The sequence below is a fragment of the Gopherus evgoodei genome, chromosome 5 (assembly GCF_007399415.2).
Source record: "Gopherus evgoodei ecotype Sinaloan lineage chromosome 5, rGopEvg1_v1.p, whole genome shotgun sequence".
Lineage (NCBI taxonomy): Eukaryota > Metazoa > Chordata > Testudines > Testudinidae > Gopherus > Gopherus evgoodei.
This window is the reverse complement of record NC_044326.1, coordinates 117,446,585-117,466,358: the sequence shown is the minus strand read 5'-3', so window position 1 is coordinate 117,466,358 and position 19,774 is coordinate 117,446,585. Positions and strand designations below refer to the sequence as shown.

General features: G+C 38.4%; 1 protein-coding gene across 8 annotated transcripts in view; it reads right to left on the bottom strand.

Annotated features, from left to right (window-relative positions):
- Positions 1-19,774, bottom strand: part of STPG2 (sperm tail PG-rich repeat containing 2) — a 422,300-nt gene that overhangs the window by 165,306 nt on the left and 237,220 nt on the right. For all 8 annotated transcript variants that reach the window (XM_030564765.1, XM_030564764.1, XM_030564761.1 and 5 more), the window contains one exon: positions 12,631-12,746. In XM_030564765.1, coding sequence (XP_030420625.1) covers positions 12,631-12,746 — 116 coding nt within the window. The remainder of the gene's footprint in view (positions 1-12,630; positions 12,747-19,774) is intronic.

Below are 19,774 nucleotides of genomic sequence, written 5' to 3'. Positions count from 1 at the left end.
ATTTACTTATTTATTCTATCCTTAAAAGTAAAAAAGGTCACATTTATTTTTTTCCTAAATAAAAGGAAAGCAACCTTTGTTCTCAGAAAAAAAACACATACAAACTGACTGAATTACTTTTGGCGGTTAGCTATGTAAATGTTATGAATGTAGCTGTAAAAGTTAAACGTCATCTAATTTGCACAAAGACTGTTAATAATTTGTACAGCACATAATTAGGCAACTTGTATGCTTCCCTCAGGTCAGGAAAAAAAACAGTCCAAATTTCCATCTAGTAACAGAACTTTTTTTTTTTTTTTTTTTTTTTTTTTTTAAAGAAACTTCTGCTTTACTAATCTCCTTTATCAAACTGCTCCCTTCATTTGTGAAAAGGTCATTGCAAAATCTACTATTTATAAATAGATGGATATATTAAAACCCCAGTTGTCATGTACTCTTTACTGTATTCCCCCGGGGGGGGGGGGGGAAAGTACAACTAAGATTTGAGAATTTAAACAAGAAAAGAATTATTAAATTGTCAGTTAAGGTTCCAAGAGAACTATTTTAACCACCTCTCCATGAGTGCTCCTAGCCTCCTTATACTAGTAGGAAACACACCCAATATAACACTGCCCTTTCGCTCACATTTAATACAACAAGGCCTTACATAACCATGGGCAATGTCACATCCATCCATCCATCCAAAGTGAAATATACAGGTAGTATATGATAGTCTAGTGCAGGGGTTCCCAAACTTGATTTGCGGCTTGTTCAGGGTAAGCCCCTGGCGGGCCACAAGACGCTTTGTTTACCAGGAGCATCTGCAGGTGCGGCCACGGTTCACCATTCCCGGCCAATGGAAGCTGCGGGAAGTAGTGGTCTGACCCACACTGCTTCCCACAGCTCCCATTGGCCGGGAACGGTGAACTGCAGCCACTCGGAGCTGCGAGCAGCCGTACCTGCAGACACTCCAGGTAAACAAAGCATCTCGTGGCCCGCCAGAGGCTTACCTTGAACAAGCCAAGAACCAAGTTTGGGAACCACTGGTCTAGTATATATGATAGACCCCCATCTCAGTCTGTATTAGGAAACTGGGCAGGGAAATCGGGCAAGGATGCTGTAAAGATTACAGTAAACACACTATGGTTGGGGTGAATACAACACTGTCTATATTTCCTGTTTACCCAGGCTCTGACCTTCTTGCTCTGTACCCCCGATTGGCTGCTGTAAGCTTTCGCAACTAATACCACAGAGGTATCTCTTTAGCTGAAATCAAGAAGGTTTACTGGGAAGGGGTAGATCTAGCACATATGTGGAGGATGGCCAGGACAGGGATGGGGGAAAATTTCCAATCCATTATAAGAGGATGGGAAACGGTATTGAGCTCAGAACTGGAGAATAGATGAAGGTTTTATTATTACTAATTATTATTATTTGTGTATGGTGGCATGCACAATGCAATAGAAACTTTCTATATAGACAAGAAGGCACAATTCCTGCCCTCAGATCATAATCTAAGTAAAGACAGACAAATAGGTTTGGAGAAAGAGGAACAAAATAAACATTTTTTTGTAAATACATATGTCAACTAGATCAACTGGTAGAAAAGGTAGGGAAAAGGCAGAGAGACACTGGTGACAAACTATGTATTCACATGTATGCACAGCTATTGATGAGCAGGTCCATTAGCCGTACATACTCTCATTTTACTTGAACGGGAAAGACTACTTACAGCAAAAAACTTATCTGTTGAACATATCCCTCTTCTCCTCCTCTGTGGTAGAGTCTCCTGCTGTAGCCTCTGGACAGCCAACTCTTCAGCCCCAAAGTAGTATTCATGTTGCATTTGGGGTACTTCACAAGTATTTACAAAGAATCAGTATATATTCTAGTGTATCAGCAGTCTGAAACTGTAAATGTAAGTTGCTTTGGATTGTAAGTATCAGCTTACAAAATGAAACAACTGGAATGCAGTAAACTTGTATATTATTTTTCAGCTCTTGCCTATTTTATTCTCCCTTTCCAAAATTTCCTATTGTGGCTACCGACTAAGAACATTTTAGGCCAAAAGAAACTTTTAGAGAAGGTAGGCTACCAAAACAGAGCTTAGAGTGGAAAGCCTCTTGCACCTTAACAATAGAGCTGTGACTGGCAACTCTGTAATAAGGATATAAAGAGCTTAAAATTGATTTTACACTCTGGGGATATTTTAATCAATAGTGCAATTACTGCAGCAATAGTATCTAAACCAGAGTTTACTATCTGGAACAAATGACAAGCACAGAATACAAATTTACTTTTGCTTTACAGAGTGAATACCATCACCTTTCCTCCAAGTGAATGACTACTACATTTTACTGACATGAATCAATCAGAAGGACTTTCTGAACCCCAAAAGCTTGGTAATTAAGATTAACATATCAATTTCAATTATCAGGTAATGTTGGTCCTGATGTGGGAGACAAGCTAAACTATTAAACAGTTATGAAATGAAATACTACTTATGCATCAGAATTACTATATGATTTTTATTAAAAAAGGTGTATGTGATATGTATCATTGTTATTAACAATTCTCCTGGTATGGCAAAAAGGAGGATCACTCAGCTAAAGAGATAATGTCAAATGAATAGCTAGTTACATCTTGGAAAGAAGTATTAGATAATAAGATTTAAAATAGAAATACAAGGTCATATTTTCAGCTAGTGTAAATCTACATTGACTTCAACTGAGCTACACCAATTTACAACAGCTGAGAAACTGTCCAACAAACTGTATTTCTGGTACCAGTATTCATTGTCAAAATTAGAGGAAAGAGTTGTATTTTATTAAACTATTTTTCCTATTAGCAAAAGATACAGGAGTACCTGAAAACTACCTTTTTTTGGTTTTGAGTCATAAAAACCTCAAAACATGTAAAAATTTGTTCTACCAGGAATCTAGCATATCCAGAGCTATTTGAATGGGTCATCCACTTCCTTAATAAAAGAACAGTCATTCAATTAGCAATTTATCCCTTCAACATTCATTCTTGCATAGGTCACAGTAATAAAGAAATAGTTTTCCACAACAAGAAAAAACCCTAAACCAGTAACAACTACCCCCAACCTGGGTATGATACACTGTTTTGCACTCCACCCTGGTGAGATCTTATACTGCTTATTGAGTTCCCCAACCTTTCTTCATTCACTGGCCCAAGCCCCTTACAGAATCATAGAAATGTAGAACTGGAAAGGACCTTGAGAGGTCATTTAGTCCAGTCACCTGCACTGAGGCAGATGAAGTATTATCTATTCTAGACCATCCCTGACAGATGTTTGTCTAACCTGTTCTTAAAAACATCCAGTGATAGAGATTCCATAACCTCCCTAAATAAAGTGTTCCCTGCTTAACTAACCTTACAGCAAGGAAGTTTTTTTATAATGTCTAAGGTAAATCTTCCTTTCTGGAATTTAAGCCCATTACTTCTTGTCCTGTCCTCATTTATCCCCCACCTCTTTATAACCACCTTTTACGTACTTGAACACTACCACGTCTTCCTTCAATCTTCTCCAGACTAAACACGCATTTTTTTTCAATCTTTCCTTCTAAGTCATGTTTTATTTGTATCGCTCTCCTCTGGACTTTCCTGAAGTGTAGTGCCCAGAACAGGACACAGTACTCCAGCTGAAGCCTTATCAGTGCTGAGTAGAAGTCTTGCTTACACAATTCCTGCTAATACATCCCAGAATGATGTTCATTTTTTTTGCAAAGGTATTATATTGTTGACTCATATTTAGTTTGTGATCCACTATAACCCCCCCAGTCCTTTTCTCCAGTACTTCTTCCTAAGAAGTCATTTCCCATTTTGTATTTGTGCAAATGATTATTCCTTCCTAAGTGAAGTACTTTGCATTTGTCCCTATTGATTTTCATCCTATTTATTTCAGACCATTTCTCCAGTTTGTCAAAATCCCTTTGAATTCTAATCCTGTCCTCCAAAGTGCTTGCAATCCCTCCTCAGCTTGTGGGAGGCTTGAGCAAAGAACGAAGCCCCAGATCTATAAAGGGATTTACAGATAGATTTTTATCCAGAGCAAGCTGGGGAGGATGGTAGAATAGAACGATCTGGCTACCGTTATAACCTCAGTCCAATGATTATTGCACTCATCTGGGATGTGGGAGACCCACATTCAATTCCCCTGTTGCCTGACAAGAAGGGATTTGCAAAGAGGTTTCTACCCCCTTTCCCTGTCCCCTGAGGCCTAGACTATAGAGCAATTCTGTCTCTCTCTCTGGTCCAATTAATATTTAATATGAAGTGGAACAGCTTCAACAAGAGAGACCCACACCAGAATATTCCATAGCCCAATGGCACTCACCCGAGAAGTGAGGAGCCCCTGTCCAAATCCTTTCTCCTCAGCAGGCAGAGGTGAATTGAACAGGGCATTCTCACATCCAACTGAGCATTCTAACCACTGGGCTAAACCATTCTGCCCCACCATCAACTATTTTGCAGTGAGTTTGGCATGCTCACAGCATGCCTTCTAAATAGGGCCTTTCAAGTGACATAAGTGTTTGAGTCGGGGGTTGTGGATTAGGGGGTTTAGGTGTCTGTGTCCTTTTTTGGATCTGGACCTAACTTTTTTGTTTCTGGGAATCAGTTATTACAGAATTTTTCCCCCGTTACCAGCTCTTACAATTTAATCATGAATCTCACATTATTTGGGTTTTTTCTTAAGGTCCCCGGCTCCTAGAGTCATGTGATCATATGAGAGTCTTACCGAAGTTTCAAATGCTATCATTTTTAAGCCTGAATTATTGTTTTTGAATATAGGAGACTGGCAGTACTGCTTTTGTATCCTGTTACACAATTTTTCTGTAATGGATTGTTAAAATGGTTTGGTCCTCTTTACACTAGAGAATAAACAGTTTTAAATCCTGGACACAAGGGAAGGACACTTAGGGCAATCTGTGGTTGACATATGTTAGGGTTTTCTACACAGTGAAATAGCCTGGAATAACTTCTGCTATCGCTCCACTCTTATTCCACACTGACTGCCTTTGGGGAGTTTAATACACTTTCAAAATGGATTAAGCTAATCTAAAGTGCAAAAAGGCATCCTTAGTGCAGAATAAGTGTCTCCACACAGGAGCTACTGCAGAATAGCTATTGCACTTTAATTTCACATCCTAGCTTATTTCACAGCAGCTTCCACATGTTGACAAGCCCTTATTATTGCAGGTAATTTTCCCAGCACAGCAAAGGCTCAAGAGTTTGAATGTAAAAAATATGGAGACAAGCATTACATCCATATCCAAGAAGAACCTGAAATTTTCTTATCAAGTTAGGGGCAACCCATGTTATGTTGTCCTTATTATGGTGCAATTGTTGTAAAACTCTTGAAATCAGAGGGACTAATAGAAAAGGCTTAATATGGAGAGGATATTCTGTCAATTGCCCCTTTCTTCCGTGCTGCAAAAGAGATCCTTTTTGTTTAACTATGGAAGACACTGGGCAGTTTTATTATCTAATAATGCTGAGTAAACACAGTTTATCCATTGTCTGCGCAGAACATTTGGGATTAACTAAGTTTACATGGAAGATTTAATTTTCAACTGAAATATTTGGGTTACAGGAACATCAAATTAATCTCTCTCATGCTGAAGATAAATGAAGGTATTTCAAAGAGTAGCCTTGTGCCTTACTGCTCTCTGGCTGTTGAGGTTTGAGACTGCAATCACCGTGTCTGACCTGACAGCTGCATTGTCTGTACCTTGCTCTTGTATGTCAGTGAGGATTCTCAACTCTTGCAAATTGATCTAAATCTTGTACTCTGATCTGAAATTTTTCTCTAAAGCAATCTGGTCTTTCAACAAGGCACCCAAACCAAATATAGTAGCATCTGTAGTTAGAATAACCAGCAGTGAATATTTATGGAAAGAAGATAAATCGCCATCTGGCTGAGAGCAAGCAGCAGAAGTGTCAAACCCAAAAGTTATTTTTTCCAGATAAGCAAGTAAAAACAGAGAAGTGTACTGAACTCCATACATAATCTTACCTACAAACACTACTCAACATATGGTCTATGCAAAACAAAACAATGTTTTATTTGTTTTACTCAGACAATTAAAGGAGAACACCATTCACTTAATGAGGAAAGGAGAAGCAGGTGTACAAAGTGGCAGGTCATCATGTTGGGGGACTTAATACTACACAAATAATAAATTGTATAATTATGGCCCTGAGTTTCATGCAGTTTGTTGCTTTCCATGGCAACACAAAATATCTAATTAGTTCAGTTAGCTGCAAGCATATCTAGCGGACCTGAGAAATAGATAACTATCTTGTTTGAGAATTTGGGGTATAATTTCAGCACTTTATACTCAAAAGCATCATTTATATTACAAAGCTAAAGAGTACCACAGTTCCAACATTCAGCTTCTTAAAATTATAAACTTGTTTCAAATGACAACTTATTTTTTCACGTTAACAATAATTAACAAGATCTGCAGCTAGTGTAAATTGGAGTAACTCATTTGAAGTCAACAGAGCTAAAACAGAGAAAAAATTCTCCAAGGTATCTTGGCACTTTTGATAGCTGTAAAACCTTAATAAAAATGGGGAAAAATTGAAGCATCTTTAAAATTTGACAAGTATGAAGTACATAACTTGTAAATAAAAATTAAAATTAAAAGGTAAGAAATGAATGGAACTATTTTAAAAGTACACATTATGCACAGGTAATTCCCAACATTTTAGGTCCTTTGTGGACAGGAGATTAAATATATTGTGTGAGGCTTTTTATGAATTACTTTGAAAAAAAAACTATTGCATAAACACATATAACCCAGAAGATTAGAGAAAATGAGTGGGAAGTGTTAGAATCCTGAGTTAAAACTAATTGAAATGAACTAATTGCTCTGCACCAGAATACACCATGAGAAAAGGATAAAGTTCCCCACTAGCAAGAGGTCAGGCTAGTTCTTATCTTTTAATAATTTGATTTATCCTTCATTAAAATCCCCACTGGAAGAAATAGGCAGCCTCTAGCACATATAGTACTGACTATATAAATAATTCCTAATCACTCTGAACATGTGCCTAATTGAAGGGTCACTCTGGTGTTTAATAGTGTCAAATGCTGCATTACTGTGCTCATATATGTCTGCTACTATTATAACTAGGGCCCTACTAAATTCACAATTAATTTTAGACAATTTCACAGTCATAGGAGTTTAAAAACAGTAACTTTAATGATTTCACCTATTTAAATCAGAAATTTCACAGTGTTATAGTTGTAGGGATTCTGACCCAAAAAGAAGTTGTGGAGTGGTTGCAAGTGGTTATTGTAGAGGAGGTTGCAGTACTGCTACCCTTACTTCTGCGCTGCTGTGGGCGGCAGCACTGCCTTCAGAGCTGGGCACCTGAAGAGCAGTCACTGCTAGCCGGGAGTCCAGCTTAGAAGGCAGGGCTGTTGCCAGCAGCAGGGCAGAAGTAAGGATGGTATGCTATTACCACGCTTACTTCTGCACAGCAGCCTGCACAGCTGGGCCGTCAGTCAGCAGCTGCCACTCTCTGGCCACCCAGCTATGAAGGAAGCAATGCACAAGTAAGGATGGCATAGTACGGTATTGACACGCTTACTTCTGTATTGCTGCTGGCAGGGCACCGCCTTCAGAGCTGGGCACCTGGCCAACAGCTGCTGCTCTGCAGCTGCACAGCTCTGAAAGAAATGTAGAAGTAAGTGGCAACCTCCCCTGCAACTCCCTTTTGGGTCAGGACCCCCAATTTGAGAAATGCTGGTCTCTCCCATGAAATCTGTATAGTATAAGGAAAAGACCATATTTCACGGTCCAAGATGCATTTTTCATGGCCCTTTGGTAGGGCTCTAATTATAACAGTGTTGGAAAAATTATATTGTGAGCTTCTTAGCCCAAGGACCAATGTCTTGACCGTATTTGTCCATAAGATATCATGCACATCTATAGTGTTGCATAAATAATAATAATTGTGCTTATTCAATTCTATGTAGTGAAGCAACACTTTAGAGTAACAAAAATATTTCCATAAGTGTCTTTCCTCCTCTTCAATTATATTTCACCAGTTTTTATAATTACTCCATACATTAGACCAAAGATCACATTAATATTATATCCACAGAAGGCTATCAAATGTTCCATGCTAATTACATCATAAAAAGGTGTCACACAGATAAGCTGGCATACCAAAAAGAACTGACATACTTGCTTTCACACTGTCAAGTAAAGGGGTGACAAGTATTATGACAGAAATGTTTATTTTACACTTTGCTACATTTGACAGTGTTAAAAACAAGTAATTAATTTGCACTCACTGTACAGCTTTTTGAGGGTTATAACTTTTATTAAAATATCTGCCAATTTAAAAAAAGGCAAAACTAGAACTGTGCATTAGCACAATTTTTCAAAAGAAGCATTATCTCTTAATATACTGTATGGCACTGGTTTGATTTTCTACGGTATTTCAATGGGACTTGCAGCTGCTTAGCACCTCTGAAAACCAGACAACTCATTATGTTTTGAGACCTTCATTTCTACAGGCCATACTGTGCCACCAGTTTTCAAATAGAATATACCAGTGAAATCAGAAGGGAGTTCTGTTTAAAAAGCAATGTCATGATTATGGCACTACATCACTTATGGAAGTTGTACAAAATGTTCTGGGTTTGCTTCTCCCACATCTCTTCACACTTTAAACTAGGTGAAAAGGATCGAGTGGCATAAGAGTTCTAAAAGTTCTAACAGAGTAGCTAGACAGGGCTGCGGCACTGGAGATTCTGGCCAGTGCCGGACCTATAGGGCTTAGGCTGCCATAACTGATGACACATACCCCAGGGCTATCTAAAAGATGGTGGATGTTGCAGAACAGCCCAGGATTCTCAGGATGCAAAGGTGGTTTACCATTACTTTATCGCATGCCTGCCCTGAGCTCCAAGTTATTTTTTACATCTAGACTTAGAGCCATAGCACAGAATCTTACTCGCCAAGTACAGTTTGAAATAAAACTATTTCAGTATGCAGAGAATTTTTGTTGTATTCAGACTAAGAACCTTTATTCCAGTTAACCTTTCTTGAAACAGTTTCCATATTCTAGAGCATAAGAGTCCGATGTCACAGCTCATACTCGCATGGGTACAGGCTTCAGAATTAGGCCCTAACAGTTCACCATCAAATATTAAGAAAAAAAATTAGAATTGTGCTATATATTTTTTCTAACTCCCTGAAGGCTCATTTTAGTCTACTTCTGATTAACAGGAAATCCAGTGGCAAAAATAATTCTTTACTTATTCTGCTTCACAATTATGGCAGTGAAGATAAATGAACAGCACTCTATATTACAGGATCCATAGGGACTTATGATGAGTCATGCAATATAAGCATCATGGTTATAATTACTTGTGTATTTCAGTTTATATAAACACAGAACTTTCTTGTAGTAAACAAAGCAGTGTAACTTGAGAAGTCTACTGTATAATAAATTAGATAAACATTACTTCAGATATAAATAGAACTTCAGTAACAGCTCTATGCTCGTCATGATCAGAGTATTGTAGCAGTGTACAGTGTGATACCACGACCACAGAATTTACTGAAAAATTCACCCCTTTGTTTGGAATTGTGCTCCAGGATCCCAGCTTACATTGAAAAAAAGCATGTTTCTAGCCAGTATGGTTGTGGAAATAAACTTGCAATTGATAATGGAATGTAAACCAATGAGGTGTCACCTGATGGACTCTGCAGAGAGTCTGAGACAATAGATCTAAAAGGTTTGGATTGTCCGGTTCACCATAGTGGACGCTGCATTAATGCAGCCACGAAATATAGCACTTTTAAAAGACGCCACTGAATTCAGTTTTCTGCTGAAGAATTTACCATTTTTCTGCAGCCAGGCATTAAACACTGCTCTTTTCGACCACCTGTCCTGCCGGGACCTGACTGCAACAGCCTGTTGCTTTGCACCTCTCCACTACAAGGTGTTAATTATAGCATATTTTCCACACACTGTTCCATGAAGCATGACAGCATGAGAGCTGAGGAGCTAGAGCTCTTTCCTTCCCTGCAATATGGAGGAAGAAGATTCTGAGTCATGTCACTGGGAAAACACTGCAAGGGTGGGAGGCAATGGGCTGCCCAAAGAGTACACTAAAAAAATCCACCCAGAAATAAATCACTATTAAAAATAATCATTTATGAATTTTATGTCAAGGAGTAGATTCAGCTATGGGCCAGTTGTGTCAGTGGGAGCAGATGGGTGTGTGAGTGAGATGAGAATGAAATAGCAATAGAATAAGTGTATATTACTATGGAAATTTGTCCTATTTTGCCACAAGATGCATAGGGCCCTAATAGTGATATGTACTTTTATCACTACAAAATTCTGATTGTTAAAATTGTCATCCTCAAAATATTTACTGCATGTCTGACCAGCTGCACTGTAAAAGCAATATGTTAATCAATAGTATAACATTTATAGTTTGTAACATACACAGGGGAGGACAGACATTAAAAAGGACACAGCGGAGTCCTTTACTGTTAAAAACTGAAAAGTTAAAGCTTACTAAAATTATGTATATCAAACTAAAGCACGGAACTCTACCATTATGCTTTTCCACTATGAATTAATTAATTTAAAATGATTTCTAATATACAGTCATATGATACACTAGTTCCCGTCCATAACTAAACCCAGGATTAAGACTAACCAAAGCCCAGTTGACTTCCCCAAAATGCTCCAATTCCTCTGCATCCTCAGACTATGGATGAACAACACACAAAATCAAGCAGAAACGAAAGTACACAACACATGCTCATTTTCCCCATCAGATGCAGGCAAAAACAGATGAACGCAACCAAAACTACTACATTAGTATTGGAAATGATAAAATCATTCAAAAATATAGCTCCATCATTGCAGCAGCATGTATTTAAAAAAAATCCAATAAATTTCTTTTCCCACTACTGAATCCAATTAGTCCCTCAGCTATGTTTAGAAGAATTGGACTCATGCTGACATCCGATTCACAGAGAGGTCTCCCAAACATTCCCTCTGATACAGAGTCCCCATTGACTCCTGACTGATGCAAACACTGACAGAGTTTCTGTATGCTTATTTTGTATGTATATGTGTATTCTGCTTCCCTGACCTTGTATTGTCCCCTTCAATGATTTTTCTTTCTTGTTTAGAAATTTGCTCAACTGTTCTTATCTCTTCCCTTTGTCAAGCCATTCCCTTTTCTATAAAGTCTCTCTTCCCTCTTACTCTGTTTTCCATGTTTGTGCTCTCTTCCCAATCTTTCCATCTCTCATCTTTCCAATTACTTCATTCTCTATGTTCCCTCAATTGCCATCTCAACCCCTCTTCTTCTTTGTACTATCCCACTCCTGCCATTGTCAAAATGCTGGGTTCTCTATTTATCTCAGAACATATATAGCCACAATGGAGAATCCAAACACCACATCACCATAAGGTATGAAAATATTATTCTCATTTTAAGGACAAGGATCTGAAGCACAGAGAGATTTGATGACTTGCCCAAAGTTCACACACAACCGGGAACTGAACTCAGAACTCCTAATTCACAGTCCACTTCCTTGACTGCAAAACCATCTTTCCTCCCCACCCCCCCAATCATTACACTGCATTCCCTTCTCCCCAAAAGTTGTAAGGAAAGGATCAGGCAAGGTTCCTTGTGGCAGCACCTATTCCCCCATACGACGGAGGAACAATGATGAGATAAATTGGTCTCTTTTTCAGCCCCTCCCTTATGGAGAAGAAAGCCAACAGGGTCCAAGAGTGGAGCAGAACTGGAGGGGGAAGGGAAGAGGCTTTCTACAGATACTGTTGCTCTAGAAAGAGTAGTTGATCAGGGGACCAGAGACTTTCAGGGGACTTTCTCCTTCCCCTTCTTACTCCACATCTTCACTTCAGTCTCTTGCCTCCTATTTCATTGCCTGGGAAGACCAGCTAATGTGGCTGAGTTTCCTCAGACCAAATCCCAAGTAGCAGTGCATTTGGCACATAATTGCCACCCAGAGATGAGAAAGCTGTGTCAGGGCAATTGTAGCAATTAGTTATATGGTGAAGGCTGCCCTTCTATTGCTCTTTCATCGAGTTTTCTGCTCCACAGAGCTAGGCCCCCTCTCTCAGCAGGCCGTCAGTCAAAGATGTTTAATTTGCTCATGGCTAAATTCACGTTGGAATACATAAGTATAACACAAAGAAAAGATTCAAGCACTGAAAGTGTGCTATATTTCATTACACGGAGCAACAGAGGGAGCGAAGGAGAATCAAAGAAGCAATATTCATTTACTCCCATCTGATTCAAGAGTGAATAACTGGTCTGAGGTGAGCCTCTATTCCAGCATCTAGTTAAAGCACATACAGGAGGTATGTCGACAAATTGCCATTTACTCTGCTTATTACTGGTCACGTTTTTAAAACCTGGCCTCCATTGCTGTTCCCACAATTTGGGAATTGTCATTTAGATAACTAAATATAGACTGTCCCTACAAATCATGTTAAATGCCTAAATACTGCCAGGAAAACTACAAGCACAACAAAAGCAATCCTAAGGCAAGGATGAAAAATCAGCCCCAGTATGTGACCGAGAACACAGCCACATCAACAAACCTCATAAGCTCCTGGACCAGGAGTAAACTCTTTCACATCCTTAAAACGCTCCACTCTGGAAACAAATAGGGAAATACTGGAAGCTGACTTCACTACAGGATTGTACGTCCCAGGTCCTATGGGGGAAAAAAGAATAATTCATTAAGTAAAGAGAGTTCTTTTAAATAGCTGTTAATAATAACCTTAGAATGTTGCTTGACTAGTATATAGTTATATATCCTGCAACCTTACTGCCAGATGTCCTACAACATTTGTTTTTGCTTTTAAAATATAATGTTCATGAAAGGCACCAGAAATAGCATTGTGGACTGAAACATTCAGAATAATTCCATCACAAAGAGAAGCAGTATAAACTTATCCACACCATTCTATCAATGTGGCTGAACTCTGTGTTTTGAGGGACGACCTTCAGTGGAAAAGCAGTACTCCAGACTCGACTACTATTTAGTCCTTGGCTTCTCTGCTGAAATGTGAGCTGTTGTAGTAACTGTTGTACTTTTGAGAGGAGAATGTGATGACTACACAATATATAGAATCAGGTGACTTTAGACAGTATGTTAGAAAAGAGAATCTAGTAGAATCTGGTTGGGAGCTGGTGATGGGGGGTTTTGTTTGTTTGTTTGTTTTCTGGTGTCTACACTACAAAACATCCTTGCAGTCTTGACTTCGACATTCTATCACCATGTATCTAACCTTACCTTACTCAGAGCAAAATAGTAACAATGCCTGAGTCCTATATTAGTACCACAGTCGAGGTACTCTGGTGGTGAATTACAGCTACAAAATTTGCTAGTACCTGTAAGGTCTCAGTGAATAAGTTGAGAAGAGCTCAAAGAATGTGAGGATGAGATCAAAGTTGTTGCCAGCATGAATTTTGTGTCAATTATAATCTTTTGTTGGCTGTGTGCATAAGATGTGTGTAGAAAGAATCACAGCTTCACTGAGCCAAAGAATTTATCTTTCATCTCTTACTTCTTCATATTTCTCTACAGTCTTTGTATTGCCTCTATATTTAGCATAGGATAATTAGGATATGTTGCTAATTTAATAAAATCTTTATTTTTTTAAATGATTAATGGGACCAACTCTATCTATTATAACAGCGTAAATTCTGAATCACTGCTCTGAATTCAATGGAGTTACTCAGGACACCAGCATAACAGAGAGAAGAATTTGGCCCTCCATTAAAAGTAAAATAAGGTGTTGATTTAATTCTTCTCTGAAACATATGAAAGCAATTGGTGTTCCACTATCCAAACTGACACATCTAACTGCTAACAAATTTAGCTCCTCAAAAAACTATGAAATTGTGTGCAAATGTGTGTGGCCACAGACTGAGTCTCTCATCTGGTGCCCTTTGATGGTAACAAAAAGCAGCAGGGTGTTTTGAGCAAAGGTGTCCATGATAGTGAATTGAATACTTTTCTCTCTCTCTCTCTGAATACACTCCAATACATAATGAATGACTTTAAAATTAGTAATAAATATCTCCTTACAAGTGACGTAACACTAAGTGTAAAAAGATCAGCATTTTTGTTATTCTAATAACTGAATATCATACACCTTACCAGTAACAGAGGGCAGGGGGACTAGGTTGGATTTGTTTCGATTTTTATGTAGAACAAAATTCTGCAAAAAAAATCTCTTACTTAAATGCCTAAACTGGGGTTTTCAAAGGAGACTACTGGAGTTAGGCACTCAATCGCAGTTTTATACACCTAACTCCCTTAGTCTCCTTTGAAAATCTCAGTCCTACTGTATACATAGGCCTGGTCTACACTAGTCTTATTTCAGAATTAGTCAAGTTAATTAAAAAAAAAAAAAAAAGATTCCATCCACATGACCAAACCGGCTTTTTCAATTTAAAGAGCTCTTTAAATCAATTTCTGTACTCCACCTCGGCAAGTGGAGTAGCGCTTAAATCATAATCGACATCCCGGGTTAAAGGTATTGTGGAAGCAAATCAACATTATTGGCCTCCGCGAGCTATCCCAGAATGCTCCCTTGTGACCACTCTGGTAAACACTCTCAACTCTGATGCACTAGCTAGGTGGGCAGGAAAAGCCCTGAGAACATTTGAATTTCATTTCCTATTAAGTCACCATCAGCACAGGTGACTGTCAGCACAGTCCACCATCACAGGCGATCATGCAGAGTACACCATCACAAGAGATCACGCAGTCCCGAATTCGCAGACGAGCTCCAGCATGGTTCGAATGGGAGATACTGGATCTCATCGCACATTGGGGAGATGAGTCTGTTATGGCAGAACTAAGTTCCAAAAAAAGGAACACAAATATGTATGCTAAAGTCTCCAGGGCGGGCCATGACGGAAAGAGGCTACTCTGGGGACACAGAGCAGAGTTGTACAAAACTTCAATGAGTTACTCCACATACATACTCAGATATTTAAAAGAATTTTATCCTTATGGATTTTTTAAACATCTGAAATAAGGGTACATAAAATAGTATGTGAACTTACAAGTAAACAGTAAAAACGTATCACTTTGAGTGCTTTCAGGAAACCCACAGACACAGGACTACCAAAAAGGAATCAGTGACCAGAGAGAAAGAATGTTAAACTTGACTGTAAACCATTTTTGAAGAAAAAAGATTATTGTCATGATTTATAGATGAGGCTGATAATACTTCCATCAGTGTCTAACAGATAGAAATAGATTATTTGTTCATCCACATAATTTATAGCCAAATGGTTTAGCCTTGCTTGCAGGAAATATTTCCCATCAAATTTATTTTAAAACTCTCTTCCTTTCCTGCCCCAGTTCTTTCTCATTAGAAATTTCTTGTAGAGAGAAATTGTAGAGAATTTTTTATGTAGAGATATTTTATTGGATATTTATTAAATAATATAGTATTATACAGTTTCTCTATTCAAGCACGATACGCTGGCCTCCTATAAGCTAAGAATTCTCGGACATCATGCTACACTTTCAGCTGACCCCACCTTCATTCATTTCAAAATGATCTTCTGAATATTAAGACTTTGGTCAACAGAGGGTGGGAGTTTTGTATTGAAATTAATTTGAAACATAAAAGAATGGGAATATTAAATAAGCATCAGTAGAAATCAGCCTTTACCATTTTTACTTCACAGGTTTGATACACAGATATCCTGACTAAAGATGTACTTACTTGGGTTTTTTTTTAATCTTACTCTCACATTCACTTGCAGAATGTGTGTTCCCAATGGCAAAGGCAAATATTTTAACATTGTTTTAAAAACAGGCAATATTTATTTTCTCCCTTTAGTTTACAATTAAAACACACTATGCCAAGGTTTTAAAGATACCGATACCATGCACCTGCATTACACTTTTACTAGCCCATGTATATTTTTGCTCTGTTCTGGTATGGAAGGTCATATAATAAGTGATTTACTGCACATTTTGGAAGATCATTTTAATATCTTCAAGAATTGCTTAATTGTTTATTGATCTCATTATGATGCTACATTTGTGGTTTCTTCAGATGTTAATGTCAGCAGTATGCTAAGTGTTAAATATTATTGTTAGGTCTGTTATTTCCAAAACATCAGTATAAAAACAGTACATATGAATCATTACATATTAATCATACATATGAATATTAGGCAATATGATTCATATGGGGGGGAGGGATAGCTCAGTGGTTTGAGCATTGGCCTGCTAAACCCAGGGTTGAGAGCCCAATCCTTGTGGGGGCCACTTAGGGATTGAGGGCAAAAATTGGTCCTGCTAGTGAAGGCAGGGGGCTGGACTCGATGATCTTTCAAGGCCCCTTCCAGTTCTAGGAGATAGGTATATCTCCTATTATTATTATTTATTATAATATGCATAGAGGGTGAGCTACATCAAGTGGCTAGAAAGTATGTGGTCCAGGGAATATTGTAAGGAAAACTGGATAATTAAGGAGTATCTTTTTGTTCAATACCAACAAAATGTACCCACATAGGGCTCAATCCTACTAACACTGAAGTCTGTGAGAACAGGATCAGGCTCATATTGTAATCAGGAATTGTGTGCCTAGTCCATGGATAACATGTACATGAATATGTACCAATGAACCACTAAGACCTACTCAGGTTAATGCAACATGCAAGACTCTTGCTCAAAATAATACTGATTTTAGAACAGATTTGTCTCTAGCCTGTTACCATAATAATGATTTTTAATTTTGTAATAGGCTCTCTAGTCTTACCATTCTTTACAATAATTGCTAATACATTTACATATGTGTCTATAGCTACTAAAGCAGTTAAATGAGTTACTCTGTGGCTTTAACCTTATTATTATATTGAAGTCTTTCACAGGGTATATGGTGAAAAGACTTCACTTATCTTGCCACCTGATGTCAGTCATTTTGCTTCATTTCTGCATTATGCCTGTTTTAAGACATCTAACATTAAAAAAAAGTGTATTATGTTACATAGTTTATCATCTTAGAATATATTTCCCATTACATATGCTGCTGCTTATGTGATACAGGTCAAAGGCTTTCACTGCCTTTCCCAGCACCAGATCAGAGCTGAATTACGCAGAAGCTATCTTAAATTAATTTACCAAAATGCCACATTTTAATCACAGGTCAAAGAACAATAAAACTTCTCATTCCAAGTCAAACACCTATGAAAAATCTGCCTGTATCATGATTGGTATGTAATGGGAAAATCAAGAGCAGATGATTCTTATAATTATATATTTTCCAGCCCTATGTCGGCTCACTCTCCATGAAATGTCAACCAACGCTACAGGGCAAAAATGGCAGAGAACAGGAAGAATGGGTAATTTAAAGTGAAAATCTATGTTTCTGGCCTCTCAATGAGAATGTTCCAGTACATCAAAAAAGGACTGGAAAATGATTGTTTTTATAAATATGAACTTTAAAATCCAAACAGATGAGAAGCATGAATTTTCTTTGTAACAAGTAGAGAATTATGAATCATACACTGCTCACTTGCTCTTCTACATTACTGGGAACTGCTGTTACAATATCTTATGTGGGCTTACAAAAATCCACTGTTAATGAAAGCATGAATTCTGAAGAATAAAAGGGTATGCTAATACAATGAAAATGGGAAGGGCTGTTTTATACAATGTGTTTTAAAGTTACGTGTTTTTATTATGTATGTTCTGATTTTTGTTCAAATCAAGTAACAGTAAAGACAACAGATTAGTGCATAAGGAAATATCACTGCCTCAAAAATGTTATGCTTAATATTCATCTGCTACTATTAAAATTCATTTTGATTTAAATTGCACTTCCAATTACGCTTATAAAGCTGCGCATGCCATTCAGTCTGGCATATTTGTAAAACAAAATAGACATATACACAAGGATACGAAATTCTAAAAAGTTGCTACCAAAACACCCTTACATTTTGATAAAAAAATAAACAAAATACTGCACTACACAAAACAACAGTGTGCTGCACAGGGACTGATAATGAGATAAGTATATACCTAGTTGGACTGTACTGTGCCTGTATGACATGGAAAAAAATCTGTTTACAGTAGTAAATGACCTCAACATTGTTTCAACGCCATTTGCAATAAAGATCCTACCTAGAACATGTAACAGGCATTCCTTCCATTAGCCTGGAATCATAACTCTAGTGAATGCAGCAGTTCTGCAGCAGATAACATGTTTGGAAGCAGTAGTAGGATTCCGGACACCAAGATGATGGAGATAGTTAGTTTTGGAGACAAAATATTATGAACTTTCAGGCTTTGTGCCCCTGACAGCTGAGTCAAGAGTCACCCACTTATGTACAGTAGTGGTCTCTTTATCTCTCTCTCTCAAATGTTGGAGGGTGCATGGAGTAATGTTAAGTTCAGCGCAACTGAACAGAAACTCAGCAGACTCCTAGGTTAAGCAGCAAAAACCCTCCCTGGGAGTTTAAATTTGCCTAGTCAAACCAAAATAAAAACAGAATAGCAGGTTCTCTGGCCATATTCCCTTCATTCAGCTGAACAGCTTTGACATGATAATCAGAGCCACTCTCAAATCTAAAGTGTTTCTTGGCCCAGTATCTAAACAGAAATCACCATGTGTTTTAAGGCTCTGAACCCAACTGGGCTCAGCTACCTGCTTAACTCAGGTGCAGGTAAAAGATTTAGGATTTGTAACTAGTGAGCTACAACAAAAATACTCTGAGCACACTGTCCCTCGTAACACCTCCCCCCCCTCACCTCGCCCAGGGGAGCAGCAAGCTAATTGGAAAGCAGGTGTTAGGAATGTGTGTGGGGTGACTCTCCAATTACTGCCTTTAAATCCTTGTTTAGGGGTTTATTTGTGGCCTATCACTTCTACTATATGTAATTTAATTTTGAAAAGAGTTTGTCTTAAGCTGTCTATGGTGTGTTGCCCATTTAATGAAGTCTATATCATAAAGAAACCTGTCAATCCAGAATTTCTTCTTTCCTTGTGGCGACAATCAGCTGTATACTTAAGCTCAAGAAGACATTCCCCAATATAATTCAGAAAATGCACTCCAGAAACTCTGCTAGGATGCAATCACCTTCACTCCACCACAAAAGACTCATATACACCTCTACCCGGATATAACGCTGTCCTCAGGAGCCAAAAAATCTTACCACGTTATAGGTGAAACCATGTTATATTGAACTTGCTTTGATCTGCCGGAGCATGCAACCCTCCCCTCCCAAGCCCATTAAAGTGCTGCTTTATTGCGTTATATCCAAATTTGTGTTATATTGGGGGTAGAGGTGCATTACTGTCTGACTCCAACAGGTGCACAATTTAGGCATATTAGATCCCAGATGCTTCTGAATGCACAGGAAGTGGTTGAAGACAAAAGCATTTCTTCCATCTGCACTTTGCAAAATGAAGGCAGCATTCTCTCTCTCTGATGCAGTCCTTGCCACAATTACGCCGTTTCTGTCACCTTGTAGAGGAGTGGACTCACCCTTGCAGCGCCTCCTGCTGGTGACTTCTGGGAATTAGCTCTTTTCCAGCCAAGAGCGCCCTCTGCAGGCCGGTGATCCACTTGTCCTCTTGGCCCCCGTGTCCCTCCCTGGACCCGGTGCCCTTTTACCAGGGTGCTGTCCCTGGCAGTAACCCCTCAGTCTTAGGGTCTCCTCTCCCCAGGGAACCCTCACCCATTATTCCCACCTTGCCTCAGTAT